The sequence below is a fragment of the Dipteris shenzhenensis genome, chromosome 10, assembly GCF_047967505.1.
Source record: "Dipteris shenzhenensis isolate YYH24624 ecotype China chromosome 10, Dip_SZ_1.0, whole genome shotgun sequence".
NCBI classification, from domain to species: domain Eukaryota; kingdom Viridiplantae; phylum Streptophyta; class Polypodiopsida; order Gleicheniales; family Dipteridaceae; genus Dipteris; species Dipteris shenzhenensis.
The window spans coordinates 22015297-22034979 of NC_141605.1; the positions used below are offsets into that span (position 1 = coordinate 22015297).

General features: G+C 42.9%; 1 protein-coding gene across 2 annotated transcripts in view; it reads left to right on the plus strand.

Annotated features, from left to right (window-relative positions):
* The window catches only part of LOC147897553 (metal transporter Nramp1-like), a 42580-nt gene extending 26038 nt beyond the window's left edge, over positions 1 to 16542 (plus strand). Inside the window, exons 11-14 of one of the 2 annotated variants that reach the window (XR_015541662.1) lie at positions 14690 to 14821; positions 15089 to 15184; positions 15272 to 15706; positions 16178 to 16542. Coding sequence is in view for 1 of the 2 variants with exons in the window: in XM_087380211.1 (XP_087236337.1) it covers positions 14690 to 14821; positions 15089 to 15184; positions 15272 to 15646 (603 nt within the window). In the remaining variant the exon portion in view is untranslated. Of the gene's footprint in view, positions 1 to 14689; positions 14822 to 15088; positions 15185 to 15271; positions 16157 to 16177 lie in introns of those variants that run through there. The other variant, XM_087380211.1, reaches the window with a different exon arrangement.
* The last annotated feature ends 3141 nt before the right edge of the window (positions 16543 to 19683 follow it).

Below are 19683 nucleotides of genomic sequence, written 5' to 3' on the forward strand. Positions count from 1 at the left end.
ACCGAGAAGATAAAACTAAGAAAGCCCTAATTTCTAGAACAGCGCAGGACAGCTCCAAATGTCTTCAAAACTGGCTGTATTCCAAAGCAACTGAACTGAAACCCTGTGTACCAAAACACAACAGCAGGTCTCTGAAGTGAAAAGCGGCTCGCTGCAACAGCCCCCGAATGTTGCAGCAGGCCACTACAATGAAAATGGCAGTTGTAGATGACCTAAAAGCCAAGAATCAGTTTCGAAATGGCTCTGTTAGGGGCGGCTATGCAGCAACAGCCTCAGAACAGGTCAGAAATGCAGCAGCAGCCTCAGAATAGCTCGAAAAAGCCTTCAAAGACCTTGAACTTCTGCCAAGAATGTGCGCAGGTGGTCGGCTCTGCTGCAGCAGCAATGGAAGGGCTGTTCTTGGTGATGAAAACCTCCAAAACAGCTCCGGAAGAGCTTTGTTGAACCACTCGGGCAGGTGCACCTTGCAGGAGTCCGACCAGCTAGCAGGGAGGCTGCCAAGAGCCTAGTTACAGCTCCAAGAGGGCTTAAATGAAGGTGGCTATGAAGACATCAAGGAATGAAGAGGCTGCTGGCTATGGAGGAGGCAAAAAACAGAAGCAAGTGGCTGCAAGAGGAGGCAGAATAGAGGCGGAAATGAGGCGGCTGCAAGGAGGAAGCTGAGCAGAGTTAGGATAGGAAGATGATGACGTGGCAGGGTGTCTAGGGCAGGATTGGCCTGCTCTGATACCATGTTGGAAACATGGTAGAGAAAGAAAGAAAGAAAGGTGTATTAACGTCTTCAAGAGACCTTGCGGGTCTATGAGACAAGGTACAAAATATATGTAACCCATACAAGCCACTGTGGGCTGAAGCAAAGGGCTCACTAAGGCCCTTGTTGAGTGCTAAGTGCTAAAAATGCAAAAAGCTAGTACAAAATTGTAGGGAAAGAGCAATCAAGTACTGCTTAGAACCAGAGCTCCAAGTACATGCGCAGGCTCCCTGATGGCCCTCTGATGTGATGCAACTAGCTCACGTATCTGTGTTTGTTGGGCTGTCTTCCGCGGTGGCGGGGGGCGCGCTCTTTGCCACTGCAGAGAGCACGCCTTATGAATGAAAAGGTTAGGGTTTGAGGAAATGATACATGAATGAAAACATAATGAAAGGCTATCTTATTCATAATCATGAGAAGTACAAGCCTTATATAGGCTACTCACACACTAGCACCTAGTGCATATGGGATAAGTCCCATAATGACACGTGGCACTCACACATGAACTAGTACTAGATCACCTAGTACTGCACACTAACACATCACATCACCACACTCTTTGGCTATGATATCTCCAACATTGTAGAAGTAGTTCTATGTGTGAGTGCCAGTCTGTGTGCCTATTCTATAAAGGCTTGTACTTCTCATGTCAGTATGAAGACTTTGTATAAATGGATGCTCAAGTATGTGTTGGTGTAAGTTGTATGTGTGAGAGCATATTTTTATACTATGGTCTACACCCACTATTGGGCACTGATGACATCCGTGGGGATGCCAGTAGCTAGTCCCTGCTATGCATGATGGAGTTTATGGTTTTCAACCTTCTGATTGACTATCATGAGACTATGTTGTGTTTTTAGAGGATGAGTTTGGGAATGTATCCTGGATTCATCTAGGTATATGTATTTCTCATGTCACATTAATGAAATCAAACCTCAAGCTCTTTTAGTCATGTGAGTACTTTGTCATTTCATTTTCATTATGTTTTCATTTGAGTATCATTACCTCTCACCCTAGCCTACTCTCTCTCTCTCTCTCTCTCTCTCTCTCTCTCTCTCTCTCAACCATGTTTCTAACATGGTATTAGAACAGGTCAGCCCTGCCCTAACTTGTCTTGCCATGTCATCTGCCCAAACCCTAAATCTGTTGAAACCCTAAACTTATCTCCTCCTAGTCGCCTCTTAGTCACCTCTCCTTTCATTCGTTTGCACTTGGTTTGACCCGATTTTGGTACTTCTTTGAACCTCCACTTGCTGCCACCTCCATTTGGGCTGTTTCAGACCTGATGCAGAGGATAGTCGCCTACAAGGAGCCTTCCATCACCGGAAATCACTATTTTGGTGGTGGTGCTGCATAGCTGACTACGTTTGAGCTACTTTTCGAGCACTTCGATGTGTTTGAAGCCACCTCCGAGCAATTCCAACGTTTGCAAGTGTTACGTTTTGATCTGGTTCTACATTCGGGGCACCCTTTTGCTGTATTTTGATCAGGGTTTGCATTTTGGAGCACCTAAGGCCACCGGCTAGCTGTTGCAATGCCTATCGGAGCACCTAGATCAGCCGCCTTGCACACCTGGAGCCTACTGTTGCATTTTGGAGCCCTAGACCAGCCGACTTATTTGCTGGTTCTTCACTTCAGGCTGTGAGCTTGTCACCTCAGGTTGTTTCCTGCCTTCACAAAGCCCTCTTCCATCATGATTGACTTGTCTTCAAGTTCATTGCTCGTGGAGAGGTTCAAGGGGAAAGGATTCCTAACTTGGCAAACAAAGATGCAATTGCTTCTTATGTGCGAAGGAGTTTGGGACGCCATTGAGGAAGACCAATTCGATACAATTGATCAGCAACAACGCAAACTATGGAAGCAACAGAATGCAAGAGCAATTGCTCTAATTGGTCTTTGTTTGGCTGACTCCCTCATTCACCATGTGGATTTCAAGTCAACTGCTAAGGAGATTTGGAATTGTCTTGAGAGCTTATTTGGTAACAAAATCACCAACTCTAAAGTCTTTTTGAAACTCAAGTTCTATGATTTAAAATGGAAGAGAATGAAGAGTTGAGTGATCATTTAGCAAAATTTCAGTCTCTTGTTCAACAACTCTCAAACTTGAAAAGCCCGCCTGATGATGAGGATAAAATGGCTGTCCTTATGAAGAGTATGCAAGGGATACCTCGTTTTGAGCAAACCCTTGAAGTTCTACACCTTGCCACTACCATGTTTGATGATATCGTGGCTCTACTTATTCAAAAGGACCGCTGTAATATTGATGTCATTCTCGCCTTTGATGGTGATCATGCATTTGCTTCCACAAGCAAATGGAAGACCAATAAAAATACTATTTGCAGATTTTGTAAAAGAAAAGGACATGTTGAAGCTAATTTCTTCAAAAAGAAGAAACAAGAACAAGAGAAGCACCATGCCAATCTCATTATTAAAGACCAAGCTTAACCAGAAGAGCCCCTTGAGGAGATACATGCAGCCACACTGCTGAGGTTCACGGCCTCTCTCTTGTGGGACAATATGACTGGGATTCTTGGGCTTTCTAGGCCCTCTATGATGTCTGTTTTTTGAGTTAAGTCAATAAAGGTTCTCTGCCTTGAGTAGTCTCTCTAAAATGATTGTATTTGGAGTCAATAAGGGTACTTTGCCTTGGGTAGTCCCCCAAAAATGAATGTATTGTCTTTTACTACTTTGGTAGGATTGTATTGACCACCCAGTCCAGAGTAAAGGGGGTGAAGAGTGATGGTCTACCCTTGCCGGTTGCAAGCTGACTGAGAAATCACTATCACACGGGAGGTGTTGGATAGTCGGACTTGCTCTTTGCAGTATTGCGGTGGAGGGGGGATCGGTCTACTCCTTTCGTGTTAGGTCTCACACTCTTTGCTCTGAAGGGGGATGTCCACTTATGTACCCATGAACTGGAATGCCTTTTGGAATTTAGGCAACGATGGCTTACAAACATAACTGTTCTAGAGCTGAAGGCTAGGTGGAAAGCTCATTGCAATGAGACAACACTTAGGAAAGTGTTGATTCTCTTTGACATCACTTCCCATGATTTACGTCTCAGTCCTTCTCTTTAAGAGGGGGAGAATTATTGGGTGCGGGAAGCAATGGAAACAAAGTGGAATGCAAGAAAGAAAAAAACAAGCTTAAGCAAACGTGAGTACTTGCAAATGGATAATGAGAAAGTACAAAGGGGTGGCCTATATGGCCCCGAAGTCAACCACATGGTTGACCAGTGAAGTCAATCTAAGGGTTGACTGTGTCCTAAGACTAGCCTACAAGGCCATACCAGGACTAAGTGCTAGCAAATCCCCCTCCATGGTATGGATGAAGTATCTTGGATACATCTTAGGTATACCTAGAAACTATATCGTGGTTGCACATATTCGTCCAAGATTAAAATATAGCAACCTATGATAGTACATGGGGATCAAAATCACGTAACAAATGGTGCCAAGTGTAAGACATGTCGAAAATCCTCAAACTTGGGCCGTGGTAGAGCCTTCGTGAAGAGATCTGCTAAGTTGTCCTCCGTGGGAACATAGGACAACTGTATGTCTTCAACTGACAGTCGCTCTCGAACATAATGATAACGAACCTCAACGCGCTTTATGCGCGCATGAAACATTGGGTTTCTTGCAATAGGCAAAGCACTTTGGTTGTCAGTGTAGATGGTAGTAGACGCTGGCTAGCTGATGTCAAGATCTATGAGTAGCTTATGGAGCCAGACACACTCGACTGTAGCTGTGAAGGCTGCCCTGTATTCAGCTTCACAATTGGAAGTAGCAACTATAGACTGCTTCTTGCTGAACCATGAAATGCATGAGGATCCAAGCATGAAACAGTTGCCACTGTGGGACACTCTTGTGTCATAACAACCTACCTAGCCACTATCCGTGAAACCATGCAAGACCAGTGGAGACTCGTCACCATAGAGCAGTCCCAAATTTTGTATGGCCTTCAGGTAACGGAAGACCTGCTTCATTGCTTGCCAATGCTGTGTACTAGGCATGATGCATGTACCTGCTCAACTGAGAGATGGCATATTGAAGATCAGGCCAGGTATGACATAAATAAATTAGGCAGCCCACAACCTAGTGATAAAGGGTGGCATCAAATGGTGCACTCCCATCCTCAGAGGAGAAACAAAAGCCAGGCTCCAGTGGTGTAGAAACTGGCTTGTAATCTTCAAACTGGAAGCGGTTTAAGAGTTGTCCAATATACTTGGACTGACTCATCATTATACCCCCTTCAACATATGCAAACTAGATGACCAAGTAATAGTGCACCCGGTCCATATTTGTCAAGGCAAAATATTTTTGCAAAGCTGCCTTGAAATCTGCAATTTTCTGCAAGTCTGGCCCAGTGATAAGCATGTCATCCACATATAGAATCTGCTTGCTGTCCCTGAGGGTATCCAAAAGCCAACGAGGGACTGATTTTTTCTGTCTTATGACAGCCTTCTCCTCTTGAACTGCTTGCTCAATAGCATGGCCATCTGGCGGTGGAAAATCAGGCTGAGGAGCAACGGGAGGAGGATTGGAGCTGCTAGAAGCATGTGGCATGGAGCTCTGCACTGTGTCTTCTGTATCTATGAAAGGCGGAATAGAATCAAACACATCAGAGGTTTCCACTGAAGGCTGTGTTTTACAGTCCAGTCAAGGTAAAGGGGCATGCTCATCAAAAACCACGTCCCTACTGACAATCACCATGCATGTGCTAGGCTGAAACAACTTGTAACCTTTGCTTTGTGAGCTGTAGCCAATGAAGATCCATTTGACAGCCTTATCATCAAGTTTATGCCTCAACTGAAAGGGTACATGCACATACGCAAGAGACCCAAACACCCGCATGTGAGAAATGATAGGCTTACGACTTGTCCATGTTTCTACGACCTGTCCATGCTTCATAGGGAGTCATGGTCTTCCATGCTTGAGTGGGTGCTCGGTTGAGCACATAGTTGGCACACACAATCGCATCCAACCAGAATTTCTTTCTGGAAAAGACTTTCCTTAAGCATGTACTTGCCCATTTCCATTTCTATTCTTTTTGGCGCTTGGCAAGTTCATTTGTTGTGGAGTGTAGGCCACTGTGCACTCATGAATGATATCCCGGGCTGCTAAAAACTCAAAAAATTCCTGGGACAAGTACTCACCCCCCCTGTCAGTGCGGAAGGTAAAGAGTTTCTCCCCACTCTCATTCTCTGCCAAGGCAATATAATGCTTGAAACAAGAGAAGACATCTGACTTCTGCTTCATGGGATATATCCAAGTGAACCTGGTGAAGTCATCTATAAAAGTAACAAAGTAATAGTACCCCCCAAGTGATGCTGTCCGCATCAGTCCGCACACATCACATGTACGAGATGCAACTTCCTAGATGCACCAAGGGTCCCGTCCTTGGGAAATAGAATCCTATGCATTTTGCCCAACAAGCAGCCCTCACATTCAGGTTTTTTAGTGCATGCATGGGTGGACGATCTACGACCATGTTATGTGAATGCATCTTCACCAAACTGTGGAACATATAAAACTCCCACAAGTGGAATGGTATCACCTGACACTGTAGTGACAAGAACTTGACCAATCCCTTTCACGGGATATGCTGCATTATTTTCACAAGTGACAGTGCCCCCCTTTGGAACACCACTGAATGTGTGAAAGAGGATTTTGCAGGAAGCGATGTGCTTGGAAGCTCCACTATCAAAGTATCAGTTTGAGGCAGAATCTAAGGCTTCAAAAGCTGAATTATGCATAGTAGGATTATAATGACACTCCACAATAAACGCCCACTCATCATGAGCAAGATTGGCTGCCTCTTTATTTGTGACATTAGTAGCTGGAGTATTTGTGACAACAAGACCTTGCTGTCCTGGCTTTCCTTGCTTCTTCTCGGAAGTAATATGCTTCCGGCACTCAGAGATGTCATGACCTGGTTTCCTGCAATAATTGCAGCGTTTCTTCTTCTTCCCATCAGCAGGGGAGGAAGAGGATGAGGTACCAAATGTAGGTTTGGGCTTGCTGTAAATTCCCCCCCCCCTTTTCCTTTGCCCCTGTGATCAGTTGCAAAGGCTTGATCTGCATGAGTGGAAGCAGCCTTGTTTTGGCGACTCGGCTCCTCCTTGGAGGAGTAGGGAAACAAGCTGGGAATCGCGACTATTGAAGATGAAGGGCTGTCTGAAGCGGCGCGTTTCAGGTTGCCCATGCATGGCATCAACCTTTCAAAAAGCATCATATGCATGCATTCCACGCCCTTTTCATGTAGCCCACGCATGCAGCCTCTAGAGGTCCACAATCAGCCCATAAGCTTCACAGCCACAAGGCGAACAGCATAGCAGCCGCGATTCCTGAATTCACACCCCTTCCTTGCAGCCCCAAACTGCAAATCGCAGTTCCAAAGCAGTATGCGACTGCTTCAAGCTACTCCCCAACCTCAACCAATTAGGCGCAAACAGCTTGCAAGAACATTGCCCAACCTTGGAACAGCAGCGTGCCTGTTCCAAGTTGCTGTGCGGCCGGAATCTGCAGGATTTTCCTCTCTTGCGGATTGCCTTCAGCAAATTCATCTACTTGTGACAAATCATTATTAGGAGAAACTCATTGTACTTGCTGTGAATTCTCTCCTTGCTTGTATTTATAGGCTACCTCCGTAGATGAAAGAGTGACCATGGGTTACTTCTTAATAAGCCAAGAAATGACTCCTGACCCTAGTAGAAAGCATTAGCCAGTCGTGGAATGTCGAGTGTCCACATCTCCGGCCCAATCCGAATCACAATACCCGATCCTGTGCTTATGGGTATTGTTACCTAAGGTACCCTTCAAGTAACGTAGCACATGCAAGCAAGCTTGCCACTGATGCCCTTGGGGTTTTAATGAGAACTGGCAAGGTAGCTCCAATGGGAATGCAATGTCAAGAAGACTGTTTGGGAGCCCCACAAATTGCGGATCCTTGGTCAAGTCCACTATTTTGAAGCTTCCTTATTGAATTTGTTCCTAGCTTCCGTAGGCAATATGCCTCTTTGCACTCTTCCATTTGAAACCACTTCAGGATCTCTTGGCAGTACTTTTCTTGAGAGATGAAAGTCTTCTCCTCCTCCTACCATATCTTTGTCCCCAAAAAGTAGTGCAGCAAAACAAGGTTAGTCATTTCAAGCTCTTCATGCAAGAGAGTCTTTACCTTCCTTAACTTGCTACATGATCGTTAGTTGCATGAAACACCATTTCATGCAACCGAAACAGGAAAAAAAAGGCACCATTTTTGAAACGGCGAAACACCGTTTCGAAAATCTTGTTGTTGTGAAAAAACCTGAGCAGGGTTTTAGCCACACCTTGCTTCATTTTGCCTCTTGAATTGTCCGCTCCAGCCTCTCCACTCTCCAGCTCTCCTACTCTAGCCTCTACACTCTCCTATTCTAGCTTCTCGAGTCTCCACTCTCCTACCGTCCTACTTTTACTCCGCTCCTTCTCCTACTCCTCTCATGCTTCTCCTCTCCTACAATATACTTCAGCCTCTCCATCCTCCTAAATTTTACTTTGGCATCTAGCTGCCCAGTGCCTTTTTTCCTGAGTCATGATCATGGGTGATGCTACTATGGGTGTGCTTTTATTTTTTTGACATTGATATGTGACATGTCACATGGTTCATGAATCTGGAATCTGGATAACAGTAGATACTATGGATGCTTTTTACTTATGCAGCTGCAAATTGTAATAACTTGTTGATTCTTGAATCATCATTCATTCATGATAGTTCCGTTTTGGCGTGCAACTATGTACCTGATTCTCCGTTAGGATAAGATCATTGATGTAGAGAATCACCATCGTTCTTCTGTCGCCCTCTGAATGGAGGTACAGGTTTGCATCCGACAAACTTCAAGAAAGACCAATCTGTGAGAAGTAATCATCCATGCTTTGGGAGCTTGTTTCTGTCCGTAGAGTGCCGTCCCCGAATGTGCACACCATCGAATGTCTAGCGAGGTAGGTAGACTTTAGATCCATCTGGTAGATGGGCCACCTATGTTGGGAAGCGAGTGTCATCAATGTCCAAATTATCTCCATCTAGGCCGTTGGGGCAAAAGTCTCGTTGTAATTTATACCTTCAGTATGTGGCTCTTTTGGTTCTAGTTTGAATTCGCCATACGCGCTTCTACTTCTTTTGCTTTGATGTGAGCATCGCTGAGAGTAGTGCAAGTGTAGAGGCAGTCACGTTGTTGAGATAGGGATGAGTCTCATGGAAGACTACATCCCCTACTGACCACCACCTTCTTTACTTCTTTGTTGTACAATCAATAAGCCTTGGACTTGTCACTGTAAGTGATGAATATGCATTTCTAGCTCCTCGCATCTAGTTTGCTTTTGTTATCTATGAGAACATGCACCAGTCATGAGAATCGAAAACTCCGAAGTGCTTAATGATAGGTTTCTTACCTAAGTAAGCTTGTACAGATTTCTTCCCCGCAACTGCTTTGGTCATTGTGCTGTTACGGATGTGGACAATAGTATTGACGGCCTTTGCCCGAAAGGAGCTTGGGACATTGTTGCCTCTCAGCATGCTCAAACCCATCTCTAGCATGCTCGATTCTTCTTCTCAGCCACCCCATGTTGTTGGGATATGCGTGATATTGTCAACTGCTGTTTGATGTCGATCTTTTTGCAGTAAGAATTGTACTCTTTTGACATGGATTCTCCCCTTCGGTCTGTTTTGAAAGTTTGAGTCTCTTTCGTGCCTTCCATTCCTTGAATTTCTCAAGGTTGTGACTTCTCAGAAAGACAATAAACCCTAGTCATTCTTCTCATCTAGGAAGGTGAGAAAGTACTTTGACCTTGAAGTGATCTTGTAGGCATGGCTCCATAGATATCTGAATGAATCACCTTCAATGGCTTTGTGGTCCCATTCATGGCATCCATCGAGAATGGTGCCTGGTGCTACTTGCCTTGCATGCAAGCTCACTTGCTTGACAATTGTGGAAGTACTTCCACCATACCGGCCTTGTACATCTCCAGAGTGGTGTAGCTAGTGTGCTCGAACCTCTCGTGCCATAGTTGAGACATCCTAGTGTCCCCTTGTACCTTCATAGCGTTATCTTGGATGTGATGACCACTTCGTCCTTGTTGAAGACGACTCTCATCTTGTTCTTTGCAAGTGGCTAAGTGAAAGTAAATTCTTACAAGGTTTTGGACATATAAAACATTCGTTTATACCTTGTCTTCACACATGGTTATTGTGAATCGATCCCAATGCCTTTAATCAAGCAGCTTCAACTATCCCACAGTAATGGATGAACAGAAATGACTCTAGCAAGGTTCTTTAACTAGTCTTCATCTTGGTCATGTGCTTTGAGGCTCCACTGTCGGCGTACCTATTGTCTCCTCCATTTTGTGATTGCAAGTGATGAGCACTTCTCAGTGATTTTGACTAGGAAGATTTCATTTGTGATGACAGGATGGCTTTTGACTTGTTGTCTCCCTTTGACTTGTTAGTGTCTTTCTTCTTTCGATCCACCTTCCTCTTAGCAGCTTTTGGCAAAATGCCCCATTTTCTCAAGAGTAGAAGCACTTTTGTCCTTCTTAGAACCATTTGACTCGTCTTCCTTGGAGTCTCCATCACATTGTGGCTTACCCCTTAATGAGGACTGCTTTGTCGCTCGATCTGTCGAACTTGGGGCACTAGTTCTCCGAAATTGACTCGTGTCGACAGCTGCCTTGCAATCGTGGTCATTACGGAACCCTTGTAACTTCTGGGGGGCATGCCAAGCAAGAGCCTTGCAACTCAAGTTAAATCTGTATGTTGATTGACTGTGGAGAGTTGATCTCTTACCATCTTCCTCTTGGTGATGTGCTCCTGAACTGAGTCATCCTCATCTGTGTGTATGTTGTAGAGCTCTGTCTCGAGGTTGAGGATTCCTTCAGCGTTGTTGATTTTGTACATGCCTTTTAGGATGGTCCATGCTTGAAAAGCAGTGTCCGCAAGCTGAATATGCAGGAGGACGAAATCTGCAGTCTTGCCAATGATAATGGTAAGGACCTATGCATCACATAGTACCCAATCCACTGCATTTTGGGATGTAGCTCCCCTCCAGATGTGATTTCCCAAATCATCCTCACACAAGGGGGCTCTGGATCTTTATCTTCCAAAGTGGATACTTTGTCCCATCGAGTTTTCCCAAATCCCCAAAGCTTGGGATGGGAGGTCTGCTTGCCATGATGAGGATGTGAAAGGCTTAGGAGGGCGAGTGCGACTTTTCTGTAAACTGTTTAACAGAAATCTCTTCCTGAAACGGGGTCACCTCTTTCTTGGGAGGGGCTTCTTCCTTCAGGGCCGAGGGGTACGACAAGAGTTGCTGATGAGGCTCTGAAACCATGTCAGAATTTCAGGAGCTGAAGCATGCCCCTGTGCACAGTGAAAACGTAGATAACTCTCTCCCGATACACAACAGTAAACTGACCCGACAACCTCTAAATAAAACAGTAAATAGGGCAGCAAAGGAACTTCCACAATATACTCAGTTGTAAGTCACCACGAGATCGGCTAGGACTGCTCCAGGGTGAAGCAACAAACATCTAGCAGGGTGCTGGGACTCTTCAAAACTGAGGTATGGATGAATGAAATGATGCTCCAGAAATTCTGCTCGTGCACGCAGCACGACTTTGAAAGGGCTTGAGCAGGATGCAGACTAGAGAGGCTGGAGCTTAGGCCTCCCTTATATATGGCAAGGAACCCTAATAAACTGACCAACTGGGTCTGCCCGCGCTAGCCAACCAGCCAACCTGGTTTGGTGCTTCAGGTCAGTTTGACTGCCAGGTCAGCCGACCTGGTCAGTCCCAAAATTTGGCCCAAAGCACAGTCGAAACAAGTGCCTGAAATGCACACTGTTTGCTGCCGTGTTTTCTGCTGACAGATGCTGCTGTGTGAAACCCTAATTTGATGACAGTTGCACAGTTGCAGGTCATCCTACACTTACCTGCCTACAGATGCACTGCCCTCATGTCCTCCTCATATGGGGGCTCACAGGTGGGTCAGTGATCTTTTGTAACATCAAAAGCCATAGAGAAAGTAGTTTCAAAGTTTGCAATCCATATAGAAGCATCTTTAGAGTCCAAGGTCTTTTGTCACGTTGAAAATCAATAGTTTTGTATCTTCAGGTTCTCACATTTGGTAGCTCTCTCTCTTCTTTGTTATTTTCCTTTGTGCTATTACATGTATATTTTGCTTGGGGTGGCATTTTATAGCTTAGTAAGCACTGGGTGTACCCAAGAGATTCTGGAATGTTCTGAAACTTGATGCTGGCTTATGCTAGGTACTGATGTGACCATAAGCATAGCTTTGCTTAGTAAGTTATTTTGATTTTTGAAACCTTAAAGACTTCTTGAAATTGACAATGAATACGACACATCAACTGAAATCTCAAACCATGTGCCAAACAGGCTGAAGAACACATGCGATGAGAAAACTTCACGCACAGGCTGGGAACCTTGAATGGGCTAGGGGCAGCAACTGTAGACTCTAAGAAATCATGCGCAATTGATAGAAGTGAGGAGGGAAAACAGCAATACTTCATCGCAATAGAGGAGTGGGGTGGGAGAGGGTAGAAGAGAGGGAAAACACAGCACTAGGGGCCAGAAATAAGGGCTGCCCCCCCCCCCCCCCCCCGGTCCCCAACCACTACACACACACACACACACACACCGCCCCGGCGCGTGCACATAGGTTTTTATTGCAAGAGGAATCTCTTTACAACTGGCTCACGGAGGAGCATGAAGCTGATACAACTTGAATTCTAATTCTAGGAGCTTAGAAGCTCTCTTATTTATATATCTAGGGGTAGCCATGCTTTTTAGCTTTGCTTGAAAGTATATGGAGCTTTTCAGCTAAAGAAAGCTGGCTGAATTAGTCCCTATAAAGCTGTAGTTGGGCTTTACTCCATGGGTCCCTTCCCTAAAAGCTGGCTGTCCACCTTTGTGCACTTTTTCCCTACAATTCCAATGTTGGGCATTTCTAAGATAGAAATGTATCATACAACTCAGAGCAGAACCACAAAAGCTGCCACAACAGGCATTCTAACATGGTACATTAGGATGATAGACTCAGGAAGACCAACTATTGCCTATGGGATCTGAAGTTCAAAACCAAATCATATAGAGACCCCTTTGCCGTGACCTTTGAAAGGTTTCGTGGCACGAGGGCATTATATTATACAATGGTATGTGCCTAGTGTTGGGTACTGATGAAGCCTGTGGGAATTTTCTGGCATGCAAAATGTAGTCGATGGTTTTTAATCTTGTGGGTGATTCTACCTTGGAGTGATTCATTTCTACATGAGGTTTTTGGGTATGTTTCTGGTCCATCTAGATAGATTGTAGGCTATATGTATCTTTGTATGTATACAAATGAGATCCATCCATTGCAAAAAATGGAGAATTTGGATGTTTTGTACACTCAATAATATGTTCAAATTAATGAGCTACTGGATAATCACAACTTTTTTCTAGCATACTAGCCATGCCAAGTCAGTAAAAGGGATAAGCTTTTATTTCTAGTCTTGAATGCGTCGTTTAAGCTACTGGATAATCACAACTTATTCTAGCATACTAGCCATGCCAAGTCAGTAAAAGGGATAAGCTTTTATTTCTAGTCTTGAATGTGTTGTTTAAGCTACTGGATAATGACAAGTTTTTCTAGCATACCATGCCAAGTTAGTAAAAGGGATAAGCTTTTATTTCTAGTCTTGAATGCTTTGTTTCAATAAATTATAGGAATCCCCATGGGCACTAATTGTGCCGTCTTTCTAGCAAACTTTATCTTTTCACTCATGAAATTGAGTTTATGCAACGTCTTGTTTCTATCAATATCTGCCCTATCATTTTACATAAGCTTAGCCAAGTTAGGCGTTTTATAGATGATTTATTTGTACCAGATGTTTTTTACGTTCAAGACTTTATGTACAAAGACGCTTGTGCTTTTGGAGAAGGAATCTATCCTCGTGACTCTTGTGAACTGCACTGCACTTCAAGAGGGGATTCTTGTGTTTTCTTAGATCTTAGACTTTCTCATTCTACCATAGGATTAGAGGTTGATATATACATTAAACGCGAACAACCTGAATATAGTGGTTTACACATTATAAAAATGTCTCACATTGACTAAAACATTTCTGATTTGGCAAAATATGGAGTCATTTCTTCCCAATTCCATAGATTTTCCCGCCTTTGTACAACTAAGGAGTCTTTTATCACTCAATGTAGTAATTTGATCACTTTACTTTTACACAAGGATGTTTAGAATGATTGAACATAAGCTGAAAACAAAGAGCGGGGAGCTGAATAGCCTGTTTTTCTTTTAGTTTCAAAAGAGAGTTTGATTGAGTATGCTTGTTCTTTCTAAGTTAGGAATGTAATTTTGCCTCTTTGTAGGAATCGATACATAAGTGTAAAGGGTCCATTTAGCGTTTTATATTTTAAATGAGAGAGAGAGAGAGAGAGAGAGAGAGAGAGAGAATTCCAGTTTTTTGGAAGATTTTGTTTCCGGACTTTTATTTTTGCTTAGTCACCTTCTTCCTTTCTTCTTTATTTCTTATTTTCATTCTCTTTTGTTTATTTGACGTATTTTAGTAAGCATTGGGTTTGCCCAAGAGACTCTGTGGGTCTTTAGAAACCCAGTATAGCTGCTTATGCTTGGGCACTGATGACGACATAAGTGTTGCTTTGCTTGCTAAGTATGTCTTCCTTTTGTTTTTCATAAAAGTTTTTGTTTACCTCTTTTTTCTTCTCTTTCATTTTCTCTTTTATTTTTTGTGGAGATTTTTGGTCTTTAGAACAACAAAAAATCTAAATTTGTATGATCGGACTTATTCTAGTCTTACAAAGGTATATTGAATGCGTTGTTTAAGACCTCAGCGTTATTTGTCTCCATGTGGAAATTACAATAGTGCGTCTTCTACAGGGTTTTCTGAGTTTGCGGTTTGTACCATGGATTCGGAACCTGCTGACACGTTCTGTAGCCATTGTACCTAGTCTAGTTGCAGCTTTGGTTGGAGGTTCCTCTGGAGCAGGAAATTTGATCATTATATCATCGGTAGGTTCACTCCTTCTACATATGATAACTTTTCCTTGTTGGCAAACCCAAATCTTGCACATTGGAACATATGTGCTATGGGCTTCGAATCCATCCTTGCAGGTACAATGATATGAATTCAATTTCATAACATATAACCATGCCTTGAAAATGACTGTCTTTTGCATGCTCCATAGTGGTTATATTAGACTTGTTAATGTCATGGTCCACATCTCATATTCTTGGTAAAGTTGTAAGTTCTGTGATGCATTTAGCTTGTGTTGTCAGATGATCTTATCATTTGAGCTCCCATTTGCCCTTCTTCCTTTGTTGAAATTCACAAGCAGTAAAACAAAGATGGGTCCTCATCAAAATCCTCTTGTGGTAAAGTATACATTCTATTTTCTTTTCTTTTATTGTATGTTACACTATCATCGGCTATGCTAATTATAGTTTTTGAATTATTTACAGGTGACTATCATCACTTGGGCTATTGGATGTGTAATTATGATAGTTAATATGTATTACCTGTCCACTGCATTTTACAAATGGCTTGTCTCGAATAATGGACTACCCAAGGTTGGGCAAGTCTTTATTGGTATAGTTGGATTCAGTGCCATGGTGGTATACTTGGGTGCAATTTGTTACCTTGCTTTCCGGACTGAGAAAGAGGTGACATACCTCTTGCCACCGGAAGAATCGATGGCCAATCATTCAAATACAGATGGGGTGGGAGTGGGAGCAGAGATTCAAGAATTGGAGTTGCATGGACCATTTGGTTTACTTCCACGAGAAGACTTAGTGAGCTTGCAGCTTCCACAGAATGGCTATAGCAATAATCTGTGATCATTGATAACAAATGAGAATCAATGTGTTATCGTAGATGGCATTTACTTGCAAATTCTCTCATGAAAACAGTGATGCCTGGAAATTACATATTTTTTCAAGGCCTTCAGAAGGTCTCATGGGGAAAATCATGCCAGTGGAATGGTGCCAATAAAGAAGCATTGACCTGTACAGCTGCCATTGGCCCCTGAACTTAACGAAGGGCTACTTAATTTCAAGATTTCTGAGTGTTTTGGTTACCACATCACATGTGGGGGGCTCGTTTCATCAAATGGTTGCTTATACCAATCTGGTTGACGCTTAAGGTTACTAGCAGGCTATTTCTGCAATGCCCCTTGGCAAAAAGAGCTCACTATATCAAATGCTGGGGGTCAGGCTTTGTATTCAGCTTATAGTTGAATGATTAAAAACAGCTCTCGTGAGCCTTAAAGTGTAACCTTGTGAAGGACTTTGGGAGGTGCAACACGTAATGTGATAATTTGAAGGTGCAGGTGGTGAATTAATGATGGTGATAGTTAAGTGTTACTCGGTTATGATGTACTTCTGAACGTGAATAGCTCAATTGTTGGCATGATTGACAACTCTGCTATGGAATGCCTGAGAGTATGTTGAAAATTCAACCAACACAAGTGCAGGAAATATTAAAGCATGGTCAACGGGTGGTAGTAGAGGTTTGGATTCAACGAGTCGTTCATTTCTTTAAGATCACCATTTCTCCTGTACCTTTTATATGGTTCCAAATAGGAACTTAGGGAGAATTATGATGGTGACGATGAATTTGTCAGTTTGAAGTGAATTTTTATGTAAAGATAATCTTTGCAGATTATCTCAGGTTTCAAGACTTTATTGCAAAGTGAAAACCTTGCGAAACATCCCTGGATTTTAATTCTAAGTTGACTCTCCTTGTGCTTCTGTCCAATTCCATATACAGTTCAAGGAAACTTTTTCTTATTCTTATTCTCTTCCTCCAACTGTGCTTCTCTTCGTTCTTGAGGTGTTTGTAATATTTCTATCTTTCCCTATAACCTTTTGTGGGATACTGTGTCATTCTTGCATGTACTGCAAGATTCTTCATTACACACTCAGACTATATGAAAAGGTAAGAGCTGAACCGGCAAAGTGAGGGGTCAAACATGGACAGTTCTCTAATCAACCTCTTCGAATTAGAAGAATAGATGAGAACATAGTGTGGAGAGGGAGACCAAATTGTTTGATATGCCTTACTCGTGCTTATCTATGCAGACGACATAGCTATCTTTGCGAAAGACAAAAAGGACGCATAGAAACACTTAATGCATTAAGTAAAATTTGCAAACACTCAACGATGCAAGTCAATACTGCATTGAGTGGTTGTCTGAACATGAAACATTTTTACATTTAAAAGGAAGATTCTAGAAGCAATCATAATACAAGTATTTGGGGCTTTGAGTTAAAGAGCAATTTGAACTCATGCATGGAAAAAGGAGGTTTGAAAGTCTTAACGTTGTTGCCACTTTAGCCTTGGTATGGCCTTGTAGGTTAGTTCGGACCAATTAGTCCTAGTTCAGGACATGTAGTCCTAAGTTGTTTGGGCCATATGTTGGCCTCCATTGTTTCATTATCCATTTGCAAGTACACGCCATTGCTTGTCTGCTCTCTTGCATTGTAGTTTCCATCCATTTCTCCCTGCATCTGACAGTGGTATCAAGACAGTGTTCTAGATTCCTACCTACTCCCCCCAATGTTCATCTTTAGTCCAGTCCACTCCTGTGGCTTGTAGCAGCTCATTGGAGGCTATAAACAGCCCGATTTTTCTAGATTTCTGTGGCGTCTTTTGCAAACTAATTTCTACATCTTGTCAGAATTGTTTCACTTAGCTCTAGCAGCATTTGGCTTGGTTTCGCTTCACATTGGCTCAAATTGTCTCTATATGGTAGAGACAATTTGGGGATTTTATGCATTTGCTGTCCACAAATTTAGTGCTTTTGCTAAATTTGCAGGTAAGGCGTGCTCCTCCACTTTTCTTTACATTGGACTAATGAAACCATGCCCCGCATGCCTCGGTCGGAGGCGACGAGTCCCGCATGCTTGGGTTTGTCAGGGCCTTTGTATCTTCTCCGCTCTTTGGTGTGTTGTTTTGCAAAGGGTCCACACTTGAGGTGGCACCGAATACATAAGGTGGGGGGAGTTCTCCATGAGATGTCTCGTGGGTGTAAGCCTCACACAGCAAAGCCGGCTCTCAAAACAAAACAAAACAAAAATTGTTTTGCATTGGCCTCATGTTGTGGGAATTTTCCTTTTCGGGAACATTTGAGCAGCCTTAGAAGATTTTGCCCTGGATTTAGTGGTAATAGATTTTTCTTGGTTAGATCTTTGTAGTCAATCTACTTGCATCCAGGTTTTGAGAGGCAGATTTATGCATTTGGCTCAGTGTTGAGAAGTTAGTTAGGCATTCACATTTGCAAACACTTTGCTATAATTTTTGCTTGACATTTGTAGATTTGTGGTCAATTTTTTGGGTAGCAAGCTCATTGCAACAATAGCCTTGAGGCTTTGACATTTGTGTAGTTTTTATGTTTTCAGGGATTTTTGGAATGACAAATAATAATTTGCTTTGAATGCTTGGAGCTGAGGACAAGCTTGATGGACCATCCCATGTGGTCGTGCATGGTGCTCAACTTGGTGGTGCTAAGAATTTTTGGGGGGTTGTTGTAGGAACAGAGGTCAGCCTTTCCAACACAGGCACCTACTATTGCCAGTGTAGCGGTGGTGTTACCATTGCTACATCTGGATCATCTACCACTACTATTGTAGTGCCCCCAATTCCTTCCACATAAGATTAGATCTGATGGGATTAGAGGGATGTTGCACATGCCTTGATTGGTTTGTCTTGCAAGAGGTTCATTATACCTCATATTCGGTCTTGCAGAACAGCTACGGCTACATGGGATAATACTTTGTCTAATCTTTATCAAATTCAATGAGGCCATGGTTGCCTTTTTGCACAGGCAGTTGGGATAATAAGGAGACAACGTGGATGCCTATCTCACAAGAGTCAAGGATTAAGAGAGCAGATCATCAATGTTGATGAGATTGTGCCAAATTCTCAAGTGGTTTCCATGACATTGGATGGACTACCCGATTCTTATTAGAGCTTTACTATGATGTTGAGGATAGTGGCCATGGATAACCCCAATCTTGTACCTTCGATTGACTTGTCACCTTGCTCTTGTAGTAGGAGCAAAGGTGCTCTAGTAGGATTGCCTCCATCGTAGATCAAGCCTTTGCCACAAATCACAAAGGCAAAGGAAAGGGGGGCAATCATTTCAACAAAGCCCAAACCTCTTCTGGTACCTCACATTCTTCTAGCGCGACTAACGGGAGAAGAAAAGATGCTGCAACTTTTGCAGAAAGCTCGAACATGACATCTTAGAGTGCATTGCTTTGGAGGAAAACAACCAAACAAACCCCCTTGGATATTAAAAATTGAATTTTTAGATAGGGCCCTAGATTTTGCCACATGTAAGCTAACTCTAAATGGGGATTTTTAATAAACTCCATCCATTCCTTCCCATAAACGATACTTTGACGGAATTCCTAAGACCTCTAACAAGGTCAAAAAATTAAATCTCTACCCTCACCCTTTAAAAGCCTCCCTTTGTAGGATTGTTCAAAAAAATCTACGTTTAATGTAAGGGGAATTGCAAATATTCTAAATTTCCCTCAATTTTTAAAATTGGTGGTCATAAAAACCTTTACATTTTGTTTCATTTCACCCAAAAAATTGTACATTATGCAAAAACTCCAAACATGTGATCTTGAAGGTTGTGTGCATACCTTAAAATGTTTTCTATGAACACTATGCAATTATATGCATGACCCTTCATTAGCCTCTCATGTTTTCCATCAAGTCCTTGACAGGCTTGTAATACCCATCATAACCATAGAATATGAGGGCATTGGCCCCTAATAGCCACACAGAAGAGTCACAATGAATGTGGACAAGGTGGTAGATAAGTGGGGTGCATGTGGGTTGACAAGGCAAGAACGATTAAGCA